This window comes from Centruroides vittatus, unplaced genomic scaffold (assembly GCF_030686945.1).
Source record: "Centruroides vittatus isolate TY-2023 unplaced genomic scaffold, ASM3068694v2 contig_13, whole genome shotgun sequence".
NCBI lineage: Eukaryota > Metazoa > Arthropoda > Arachnida > Scorpiones > Buthidae > Centruroides > Centruroides vittatus.
Window position 1 is genome coordinate 584,715 of NW_027120828.1, and position 12,893 is coordinate 597,607.

At 36.8% G+C, this 12,893-nt stretch overlaps 1 protein-coding gene and 1 long non-coding RNA gene across 4 annotated transcripts in view; both read right to left on the bottom strand.

The window, feature by feature from the left end:
* Positions 1-574: 574 nt before the first annotated feature.
* On the bottom strand, positions 575-2,969 carry LOC136989696 (uncharacterized). Its single transcript, XR_010882945.1, has 3 exons — positions 2,906-2,969; positions 937-1,165; positions 575-847 (listed from the first exon to the last, which is right to left on the bottom strand). It is a non-coding gene; the product is annotated as an uncharacterized lncRNA (long non-coding RNA).
* Positions 2,970-6,534: 3,565 nt separating this feature from the next.
* LOC136989508 (dual oxidase-like) overlaps positions 6,535-12,893 on the bottom strand; it is a 39,677-nt gene continuing 33,318 nt past the window's right edge. For all 3 annotated transcript variants that reach the window (XM_067287693.1, XM_067287712.1, XM_067287702.1), the window contains 5 exons: positions 8,676-8,905; positions 8,424-8,588; positions 7,139-7,294; positions 6,887-7,015; positions 6,535-6,812 (listed from right to left, as the gene is read on the bottom strand). In XM_067287693.1, the coding sequence (XP_067143794.1) occupies positions 6,687-6,812; positions 6,887-7,015; positions 7,139-7,294; positions 8,424-8,588; positions 8,676-8,905 (806 nt within the window). In that variant the 3' untranslated portion in view covers positions 6,535-6,686. The remainder of the gene's footprint in view (positions 6,813-6,886; positions 7,016-7,138; positions 7,295-8,423; positions 8,589-8,675; positions 8,906-12,893) is intronic.

Below are 12,893 nucleotides of genomic sequence, written 5' to 3' on the forward strand. Positions count from 1 at the left end.
TTTGGTTAAATTTATTTAATATTAATTTCAAGATTTTATAATTATTTATTTAATTTTGCTTGCATTTTTTGAATTCTTAATCACAATTTTTTCAATTGCAACTTTTTTTTTGTGACATAACTGTAGAAATTGTCTTGTTTTGCACAAAAGATATTATTAAAATAAATTTAAATTTGATTATCATTAATTTTTATTTTATAAATTTGCCTGCTTTTTAAAAAATTTTTTAAATTTAATTTTAAGCGAGTTAACATTAATTGAACTGTCGGGTTACCTAGTTTATTTAAAGGGAACAACAAAATTTATTTAGGCTTAAAGCTAAAATTTTAAGTGACGTTGTTTATTAAAACGTTTAAACATGACGCTAGCATTTTAAAGTTATTCTTTAATGTATCTAATTTAAAGATTCCCAACTCTATCTCTTTATATTAATTATACATTAATCAAATGAAAATGCCGGATTCATAACTTTCTGTGCTGAGTGGAAGTCCAGGTGCATAATAATTGGCGATGATTCTAATGATAAATAGGAGTTGCAGGTTCGGTCCCCGTTCTGGATCGATCTTTTCAAGAATATTTTCAACTCATTTAATTCTAACAATTAAATTTGATACAAGATGACAATGTCACGATTCTAGGACTGGGACCCAGGAAGATGGCCACAATGTCCCCAACGAACTGCCGGAATTTTGCCGACGGTGCCGGCAAGTGGCGTCCTGTACACATAGGTGCAAGCGTAGCTTTACAGGCTCCTGTCTGTGCAGAGAGACTTAATGGACCTCTTCAGCCAGCGATGTCTACACTCGATGTTTTTGTGTATAGCTCGGGATTATCACCGTCAATGAATCTGCATGGAGAAAAAAGAAAAATGTCACTTTTTGATACCCTTTTCAATAACACCCATCACTTAACACAGCACAGTTTCATCCTATTTACCTCCCAGGGCCCTTCTAGCTGTGATTAATTGTCTTATGTTCTGAGAAGCCCATCGTCATAAACTGTGATATTGGGGCACGCTGTCGGAAACGACGATTGAACCGGGAGCGATGTATCTGAACATCTGGCTCCATAGAATACGCCTGCTTTTGTTGTCCACCTGAAGATATATTGCAAAACGTCTAAAATGTGCCAATTTATCTTCCGGCATACTGAACTTCCGCAAGAACTAAAAAATAAAAGGAAATAATGTTTAGCTACTACTTAGTCGAGTTATAAACTCCATAACCGTATCCGTATTCGTAAATGTTTGCTACACTGTATATCTTTAGCAATAGTTATAAACTACCGTAAGGCCTTCTCTGTATCCGTAAAGGAACAAATTTTTTTACGGTTTACGAAGCAGTCCATCGTGAGCATGCGCAAAAAATCATCGGCTGATGGGCACTTTTGCAGTTTAGGGGACGGCTGTTTTAAAGGTTTTCTTCCATAAAATTAATCGGTTGTAGCCTAATTTCACTCGAACATTTCCAAAACACACATAATTTTTTGGGAATAATCCATATAAAATGTGCTATATACATAACATGTACAAATACTTACCGAGTGTGCACCGTTTGAAGACGCCATTGCTTAAGCTTGTTTTTGTCGCGGAGCGGCACGGCGGACGCGTGCCATGTGACATTTGTCACTGCTATTCGGTCACATGACTACTCCTCTGGCGTGTTTCCTGATAACATTCTTTTTGTGAAGAATTCGCTGAACTTTAGAGACATCATTAATAGAAATATTAAAACATCATTCCATTCTAAATATGGATTAAAATCAACATACAATAACATATGATAATGCGATAAGTAGCTAATAATTCTGCTCTGCTTTTAAATGGCATAATCTTTCATAGTGTTACCACCCGTCCTGTTTTCACCCGGACAGTCCGGGAGAACTATTAATTTTGTCCGGGAATTTTGTAGAAATTGTGAAATTACGATGAAACAAAGTTCTTGCAAATATTGTTATAAATTTACATCATTTGAACAACAAAAAACGTGTGAGGTCTTTCGTCACTGAAACTCATCTGCCATTCCGCCATGTAACTCTGTTTATGCTGACGTGTGACGCGCAGCCTGCCTCTCGACCTTTTTTTTTCCGCTTCTATGTTACTCCTACGTAAATCCCTAGTCCCTAACTGTAGCTGAGTTAGAACCAGCATACACGTTATTCTTCGCATTGTAAAATGACATTGCGCATGCGTCAGGAACTTCTGTTCGAACAAACTGACCTGCCGTCCGGGTCAGCGATTTTGTAAAGGTGGCAACACTACTCTTTCATGTAAACAAAATTATATATTTATTTTACATCAAGACATTAGACATCTTATGTTGCATCTGATTAATATTTATCATCATAATATATATCATGATAGAATTGTCGTTAGCGAGCGCGGTTTTATCTTTGTTGTTTCATATAGTCAATAATAAGTCGTTTCTAATTACAGTAAAAATACTAAAGTATATTCCTAGAAAATTATACGTGTTTTGGAAATGTTCGAGTGAAATTAGTCTAGAATCGATTAAATTTTATGGAAGAAAACCTTTCGAACAGTCGTACCCCCTAAACTACACAAGTGCCAGCTAATGTTGCCACATCTAATACTATAATTATTTATTCATTTTATCATTTTTCTACTTTTTTATGACCAAAGTAACTTATCTTAAAATTTTATATTATTCAGAGGCAACATTGTCGGTCAAAAGTTACGTTTCGATCAATTTGTCAAAGTTTCGTCGGTTGCTTCCGGCACAACTTCCGATTATATATCTAATGAGGGCGACTTGGCGCATGCGCAGTTGATAATTCTCCGTATCCCTACCGTAAAAGTTTGATCGATCCAAACTTCCTACGGGATGTGGTACGGCCATACGGATACGATACGGAGTTTATAACCATGCTATACGGAGACGCTTACAGCTACGGATACGGTTACGTTTCGGAGTTTCTAACTCCACCCTAAACGGCATTTTCAAAGAAGCTAACGAACAGCTCGAACACTGTTGCCAGATCTGAAGATTAAAAAGTAGCAAAGTCGTGCTCCAAAAGTAGCCGATTTGAACTATTTGTAGCCCAAACAAAAATGAACTATTTTGTAACTATGCACTTTTACTAATGAAATTCTTAGAGTTAATTTAGGAAAAAATATGATATCTTAAATTTTATAGAGAGATATTTCCAATTGATGTCTACTTGATCAATCCATTGTGCAATTTCGTACCGACCGAGTATCGCGATAAACGTGACAATGGTAGGCTAAAATAACCAAACTATATATTTTACGTTTGTAGTGTTTGTTATATATATGGACATTCTATGCATCTGTATCAATTTTCTCTCTTGTCAAAGAGAGTCATTTGTGGGCTGGGCGACTCTTTTTTTGAACTTAAGAGACTTAGTAAGTTGGGTTAGGTAAGGATAGGGGTTTTTTTTTCTATTTCCGCCCCTTGGGCACTAAGAGGGGCCTCTTTTAGCAGTCCCATTATGGGTTTAGCCAGGCTCACAATGGTGCGACCAGGTTGGTGAGGGACGTGGCCTGACATATCAGGACTGACCACCTCCCGAAAAATTCAATGAGATTTTTCGACTCGATTTAGGATTCGATCCCGGGTTCTCCAGAGCAGTAGGCTGCCACCTTGGGTTCTTTCGTTAATTAATAGCGGTCGCTCTGCATCTCCACTACTACAGGAGTGCGTTGCTGTTTGTAGACATTTAGGAACGATGTGAAAGAAAAAGATGGCGGCGCCCGTGCTATCGATAGAAAGATCTACGATACGAGTAATAGAAAGATCTACGATTTTAAAATATGCGTTTTTAAAGACGCATTGTAAAATTTAGCCATGAAATGAATTATATTGCCTACAGAACATGCAAAGTAGCCACGAAAAAAAAAATATTAGAATGCCGGGTACCATTCGAAAAAATTTGAGAAGATATACCACCGCGTGTACTAACTTGCGCTTTCATAACTTCTAAATTTTCATTCATAAAACCACAATGGATCCCGAAACGAAACTGTTTGAGCCATGTAGGCCGCAATGTTGCTTTCCACCGTAAACTACAGTTACAAGCGGCCGTTTTTGCCGTCCGACGGCGCGCACTCCGACAGGAATTTAGGAACGCGTTCCGCAGGAATTTTTAAACGGAAGCCGCTCGCGCGGAGGAATAAAAAAATGCACTCGTTGACCGTCCGGCCATCGGAGAGGAATATGTTAAGATAGGTAAGCATAAAATTTAATGCAAATTGTACACGGAAAATATTTTTGTCTATTTTTTACTAACTTTCATTCGTTCTTGCATTGCACACATTTTTGTCTATCTAAAATTAATCCTTCATGTTGCAAAAAAAGCTACCAAAATTATTTCGCGATAACAAATATCAATAGGACTACACATCGCTCTTTAAATACAAACGAAAACGAAAAAATTATGAATGAGTCGCTTAAAGAAGCAAAAGTGAACCAATCCAACTCTAGTTGTTCACTATACCAGGGGTCGGAAAGTGAGGCTCGCGAGCCGCATGTGGCTCTTTGCATAGACATTTGCGGCTCTTCGGACATAAACTATAATATCACCTCATCTCAAGCAGCCTTATAACTTATGAGTTTATGAGATAGAGCCGCCGAACAAACTTCGACTAGTACGGCATACTCTCTGCCATTCTTTAGCCTAGCCCGTCCGCACATGACTACTCGCGTTGATCAATATGAATCGCAATGCGAGTGGTAACATTTAAAGCATATCTATAATATATAACGTATTGAACGAGTGTCCGTCCTTCCGTCCGTGTAACGTTATGCCAAAAAACGGCCTCTAGAGGCGCCCTGTCGTATTTCGCACATTTAAATTAACAATATAAATTATTATTACATTTAACAGTATAAATTGTTGTTATTCATTTGGCCAATAACAATATAAATAATTCAGTATATTTATAATAGGAATTATTATTGTCCACGGAATGCCTGTAACGCGCACTAGGGGCGACCATCAACACAGTGGCTAGAGTACTCTAGGTGTTCAGGGTAGCGACACACGAGTCATCGCCGCCATGTTCTGTCGACTGTTATCACTGGTCTATGGTTTTAACGTTAGAAATAACGGTTTTTTTTAGTTTAAGTAAAGCATTTTATTCGTAAAAATGCTTGTATTAAACTAAAAAAATCGTCAAAATTTATTAAACTATAAAAAATCACAATGTTTAATACATGAAAGTAATTCAAGATAGTTTTATTTGCAAATTTATGAATTCCGCGAAAAATGAATTGAAATAAACTTTTTGCGTTCGATAACTTCGAGACAATTTCTTCGACAAAGAAGTGCGAATATTTATTCACTGTTCCTTTATAGTGGAAGTTTCTGTTGGACCAATTGTTTGTATAATGTGTGCTTTATACACACACTTTAAGGTCTTACAATTTACAACTGCTAACCGATAGTTTGTGTAAATGATTGGTATTAAATAGATCTAACTTATTACTACTTTTATATAGGCTAATAGTGAGTATTCAGTATGTGTGTTTGATATTTCAATACTGATTCTTGTAATACAGTGGACCCCCGATATAATGCGCATGTCGGGCAGGAAACAACACCCGCGTTATAAGGTGAACCGTGTTATACCGAGCGGCGCGGTGTAACGCGGTTCACCTCTTTACTTTAGCAATAATGTCAAGCTTTTCTTTCACACTGTAAGCTTTTCTTTTACTCATCATGCATATAATAAATTAAACACTATTAAAAATACATGCAGGAACTCAATACATACACAACTACTCAATACGCAGTAACAATAAAATGCGCTACTCACTAACGCGCACGGATCTGTATACACGTGTTTGAGCTTATCGCGTTGCGAACATCGCCCGCGCTATAACCGAGTGCGCGGTATAGTGAGCAGCGCTATAACGAAGGCCACTGTACTTGATATATAGCCGGTTTTTTCACCTTACTTTAATAAACAATCTTACATATATGCTTATAGTTAGTATTAATTACAGAGGAACGTTTTCATGTTAGATTAACTGCTTAATAGATGTAATTCCATTAAGCATTACTTAATATTTTGACTTAAAATGATAATAATCTTTTGAAAATTATTCTATGCAAAGATAAAGATTCTCGTATAGGGTTCTTTTGTTTTTGGTTTCACGAGCAGACTACTAGTGAAAATTTCGAAGGGATTGTTTGTGTGGATTTAATCCTAAGTCTCCTATTGCGATAGACTGACACCTTAACTATCTCGCCATCTGGCTATCGAATAATGGATTAGGTTTCAGTTAAAGTTAACAAAGGGTAAAGGTAAATAACCGAGTATATAAAACGGACAGACGCTGGCTGACCGGCCAAGACGGTTAAGGCGTTAGCCTTTTGCTCTGGGGAATCAGGATCGAATCCGGGCAGTCGAAAATTTCACAAGTTTTGGAAGTGGTCTGCCCCGGATATGTCGCCTCATTATATAGTTAACCGAACCCACCATGGGCTTGCAAAAAGATACTGTTATTGGACGGAAAGAGTTCCCCAAAAAAGATGCATACGACAGGTAAAAAAATATATATACATTTTTATTAAGTTGATTGACGCATTTACACGTATATACAAAATTGAGTTCAGTAAACCGAAAGGGAAGGATTAATTACGTTGGAAAATGAATTCAGTTTTTAAGATTTCGGGAAACAAACGACGAATTAATTCATTTCTTAAAAATTTTCGTAATGATGTATAAAATACGGCAATTTCCGTCTTTTATTGACAGTTTCACACGCTCTACTGATACTTTTCGTTAGGGACGAAGGACCGCAACTGAATACTCCGATCTTACTCACCTGTGGAAAAGATAAAAATAAAAAAATGTGATTTTCATTTGATTGATTATGGTTACCAAGTTGAATATACTTACGTATAAGTGCCGTTGCTGTACGAAATTCAAAAATGATGTCATATCTGGTCGTCCGAAATGGTTGATCGCTTTTAATCCGGTGAACATACTTCTGTTAGATATTCTTTGGAAATGATTTTCGCAAATATACTGAAATTCGATTTGAAAATATAAGTATACAATTCCATTTACTGTTAAATAAATTCTATCAACTGGTTCTTTCTATGATATCTTAAACATAAGGACTAAAATAATAAATTAATAATCACATACCAGCATAGTCGTTCTGAGATCAAATTTATGAAAAAACTGCGTAATGAAAATATGAATTTCCAAGACACCGGTGACATCTCTTCTCTCGACGTCCCTTAGTGCATCGATAAACCATTCGAAATGACGATGAGAGGGGCAAATCCATAAGAAGTAAACCTGAAAATCAAAGGAAAAATAACAATTTCAGTAGAAATAATTGTAATTTATTCGTTAATTTGTCGATCTCAATTACCAGGAGATGACAGATAATTCAAATGATCACATTTCTAAATACTGTATTATCAAATTACATTATTTTTATTAAACTTTAATCATGATGCACACGACGAGACGATCATCTCTATCTCGGGTAGCCTACTTCAAGTTTACGCGAAAGGCAAAACCGCGAACAGAACAAAATACGAATGAGAGTAATTTAGTTCCTCGAGAATATTGTGATGTCTTTCGTGGCAATATTGTCATTTAAATACATTAGAAATACGCATAGTATATACACATGATGGTCTGTTTTAATTAATCCACTGAAATAACTCGAAAAACATGCATTCTATTAAAAAATCTAGCAACGAGTTGCGTAACATTCACGACGAAAATCATTACAAAATTAAAATTGTCTGCGGCGTCATCTGTTATGAGATTTTGTTAAAAAACAACTTGTGTTATTAATTATTATAAAATGGCATAAAGCTTGATTTTGAGGGTAGAGATGTTTTAAAAAAATATAAATGCTAGTAATAACTAGTAAAATCTTCATTAAGTCCGACCCCAATTAAGATTTGACACATGACCCTCTATCTCCTCACAACTTGACATTTATTTGCACAAATTTAATCCCATCAATGCTCCTTATGGATTTTTTTTATTTACTTTTTTGGGTTCAGGTGTCTGAAAATATGGAGATTTGCAAAAAATTAAAGGAGTCAAACTTGACACGATTCAAATACTTTCCCTTGTTACATATACATTACAGCTAGGAAAGTGAAAGATTTTTATAATAAAATTTCGTAACAGATGGCTACATGCGCAATTTTATTATGATTAATAATATAAAAGTTATTTTTTAAATAAAATCTTTTAACATCCGGAAAAGTTGCAACTCTTTGCTGGATTTTTTCTTTAGAATAAGTGCTAGTCTACTTCGTGTTCAGATAGATAATGAATTTTGCGTGAATTAAAATGTTTAAAACTTAAATGTGTAAAAATTATGTACGAATTTCTTTTCTACAATTATAAAATTGATTTATCAATAAAATTAGTGCTTTAAAATAATTATATCAATATTTACCTTTTTACAAGCCACGCCTGAATATTTATTAGTCGAGGTGCCGAAAACTAAATCGTTTAATATGGAAGCGTATGGAGTCACTCCAATTCCTCCACCAATCATTATCGCAACTTCGAATTTGTACCAGTCTTGGTTGCCTCCTCCGTAGGGACCTTCCAAACGTAACTGTAATTAATTTGATACGACATAAGATAAGCCACTAGGTCAAAATATAAATTACGGCACGTTCGTGACACTCGTGTTTATACAAACCTTTGGAAGAGGCGCATCGTTTAAATTGCTGGGATCTAGATAATTCCTAAGCTTCCAAGTCCAAGGTCCTTGAGCTTTTACGTGGACGGACAAATAATTTTCGTGTGGAGCAGAAGTTAAAGTTAAGGAATGATATTCATTCGGACTGAAAGAAGTACAGCAGAGCCGCACCCACTGACCCGATAAATAACGAAAGTTCGGTGGTCTTGCGAACTTTAATCTGGTTACATCTGAAATATACTTTCGTTTAGATGTTCATATAAGTATCTTTGCTCTGCCCTGTTAAGAGTGCGTCAATTTTTTCAACAGATTGTATAAAATACAGCATATATTTATCATTATTATTGTGTTGGGTTAGGTGAGATGTACTCGGTTAATACCAGTAGCTGTGTACTATGTCGGACCAAGTGAAGGCATAGTAACCAAAACAGAAATTAAAGAAGTGTATCAGTGTGTGTGTCTGTATGCAGGAATTTCCTCACAATATGACATGTATTCAATATAGTGGCCTTCTGTAGTGTGATGTATGTGTTTCTATTCAATTGTAATGTGCCCAGGCTTTTGTGTAGTGTGTGTGGTATGACACCTGTAGAGGAGAGAACAACAGGTACAATAAGCACTCTATCCATCCTCCACAGATGCCTTATTTCCTGGGCGAGTTCTGTGTACTTGCTGATTTTTTCAGTGCATGTGTTTTGTACATTGTGAGTGTTTGAACAGATATGTCTATAATGTATGTGATTTTATTGTGTTTGTCAATGAGTGTGATGTCTGGTCTGTTGTGGTAAATTGTTTTATCTGTGATTATGGCTCTGTCGTAGTACATTTTGTGCGTGTTGTTTTCCAATACTGTCTGTGGAATGTACTTGTAGTATGGTTCGTGGATGTCTACTAATTTGTGTTTCTTTGCAAGCTCTTGGTGTATTATATTTGCTACTTGATTATGTCTGTGTAAATAATCTGTCTGTGCCAAGAGCTTGCAACCAGAGGTGATGTGTTGTATAGTTTCTGGCATGATGTGACATTTTCTGCATGTGTCATTTGTGAGTGTTGCATCTTTGAGTATGTGTTTTCTGTAGTTTTTAGTATTTATGACCTGATCCTGTATGGCAATCATGAATCCTTCCGTCTCCCCAAAGAGGCATCCCCGATCTAACCAGCTGTTTGACGCAGTTTTGTCAACAAAATCCTGGGCCAGATCGTAAGGATGCCTGCCATGGAGTGCCTTTCGAGCCCACGATTGCTTAATGGTGTCTATGCTTTTTATATGTTGTGTTGTGTCCATATGATGTGAGTGTAAGTTTAATGGTGTGTTATTCGAGTCTGCTAGAGTTACTGCTTTATGTAATTGTGATGTTTCTTGTTTTTGTAGAAAAACTCTCGCAGTGACTGTATTTGTTTGTAGTGAAGGTTAACTATGTCAATCAGGCCACGTCCGCCATCTTTACGTGGAAGGGTTAATCTTTCTGTGGCGGATTTAGGATGATGTTGTTTATGCTTAGTAAGTGTTGTTCTTGTTTTCCTTTGGAGTTGCTCAAGATCTGTGTGAGTCCAATGTATAACTCCAAAAGAATATGTGAGTACTGGGATGACATATGTGTTTATTGCTTTAACTGTGTGTTTTGCATTTAACTGTGTTCTGAGAATAGCATTTAACCTACTTTGGTATTCTTTAATTAATCTTTGCTTTATTTGTGTATGTTCTGTTAGTTTGGCCTGTTGGAATCCTAAATACTTGTAGAACTCGCCCTCTTCCATGGATTCAATAATGTCTCCATTTCCAAGTGCAAAATCTTCTTTCTTCAGGATTCCTTTTTCTATGTGAAGTGTTTTGCATTTATCTAGGCCAAATTCCATTTGTATGTCCTTGGTGTATGAATGTGTGATTTGTAGGAGTTGATGAAGTTGTTTTTGTGTGGATGCATAAAGTTTTATGTCATCCATGTACATGAGATGTGACAGTGTATACTGTGTTGTTTTTTCGTGTCTGATATTGTAACCATATTGCGTGTTGTTTAACATGTTGGATAATGGATTCAGGGCTAAGCAGAACCAGAGAGGACTCAAGGAATCTCCTTGAAAAATTCCTCGCCTAATAAAAATTTGGTTTGTTTGTATGGAAGTGTTACTAACCCTGAGATGTAGTGTTGTTCTCCAGTGCTGCATAGTGTTTTGGAAGAATGCAATGAGTGATGGATGTATTTTGTACATGTGTAGAATATGTAGCAGCCAACTGTGTGGAACACTGTCGAATGCTTTTCTGTAGTCTATATATGCCATGTGTATGTTTCTGTGTTGTTTGTGTGCTTGCCGTAGAATGACTGAATCTATGAGTAACTGTTCTTTGCATCCCCTGTGGTTTCTACGGCAACCTTTTTGTTGTTCTGTTAGAATGTCGTGTTCTTCAACATGTTTGTATATTTTGTTTGCGATACAGGATGTCAATAATTTGTAGAGTGTTGGAAGACATGTAATTGGTCTGTATTGTGTGGGGTCTGTGGTATTGTTGTTTTTAGGTTTCATGTAGGTGATGCCCTGAGTAAGAAAATTTGGCATGTCTTGTGGATTGATGATGATGTGTGTTAGGTGTTTAGCTAGTTCCTGGTGCAGTGATGTAAACTTTTTGTACCAGAAATTGTGAATGTTGTCTACACCAGGTGTCTTCCAGTTGTGTGTTCTGTTAACAGTGTATTGGAAATCATGTATGTTTATTTCAACACAGGGCATAGTTGGTATGTTGTGCAAGTTTCTGTTCTCCTCCTCGATCCAGCCTGCATCAGCATTGTGCGTGACAGCACTGGACCAAAGAGAAGACCAATATGTTGTGAGTTCTTCTTCTGTTGGTGTGCCACTGTGCTGTGTATCAGTGTTTGCTTTGTTATTAATTTGTCTGTAAAAAAGTTTTTCATTGTTTGTAAATAATTTATTTTGTTGTTTTCGTAGTGTACATGTTTTGTATCGTTTGAGTCTACGTGCTTTGGCAGCAAGTTTTTGTTTTAGTGTATCAATGTATTCTGTAATGCGTGTGTTGTGATGTTCGTGTTTTGTGTGTGTTTTTATTTTCTTGAAAATGTTTTTGAGCTGTTTCCTTAATTTGGGTGTTATGTTGTTTTTAGTGTATTGTGTCAGCCTGCCTAATTGCTGTCTAATGTCATTTATTTGTGTTTCTATTCTTCTCTGCCAGGCAGGCTTGTTATAGAATTGTGTTTTCTGTGTATTTGTCTGTGATTGTACTTTCAGTCCATGGTGTGTCACTACTGTGACTGCCCCAGCATAAACTAATGTATGAATGTCTGCGAGTGTAGAAATTGAATGAATGTAGTGTGGTAGTAAGTGAGTGTTTACATAATTTAGTGTTTTTCCTACTTCTTTGACGTGTTGATTTTTGGTATTCGTGGTCGTTGTGTGGGATCTGTGCCTGTATATTTAGTGAGTGTTTCCTGAAATATAAGTGAGAGCGTATTAACTAAATCATGTCTATGTTATCAGTGATGAATGAGGAAGTGTTTGTAGTATCATTAGTGGTAGTTGTTGTGTGTGTGTTATTATCAGTGCTTGTTGCTGGATTATCCTGACAGGTTACGTGATCTTCATTAATGTTAGATGTTTCTGTCTGTTGATGTATTTGATCAGCAACCTGTTGTTTGATAAGTTCAAGTGTTGTTTGTGGAATAAGGTTGTTGTGTATAATTGTTCTTTTTTGATCAACAACCCTTTGTTCGGTGACAGTGAGATGAGGATACTGTTGTGTGAATCTATGGTGTAGTTGTTGTCTGTATGCTGTCATGTTTGTTTCGAGTTTTGTGATGGTGTAATAAGTACGGATGATAAACTCGTTCATTTCGTTGTCCATTTCATCCGTTGGCGTGGTTTTCCAGCCTTTGTGGTCTGTGGATGCATTGCCACAGAAACACCAAGGCTAGGTTGGTTCCTCACATCTGTTGAGGGCATTGCAGTAGCCATGCTTGGGCCGGTGCTGCTTTCGCCACCGGTAACCAAGGGAGACTGTGGCCTATTTTTCGAACGTGAGCCTCTGCCTAACCCACGAACGCGGACCTTGTTAACCCGGGCGACGTCCGAGCCGGTATCACATTTAGATCTGGTTACTACCATGATACATATCTCCACAGAATGTGGGTGTGTGGTCACTCTTAGCTTCATTTCTCCCCATAGACCTTACTGGCATGGGTGTCCCTACCAGGAGCTTGTGCTCCAGCC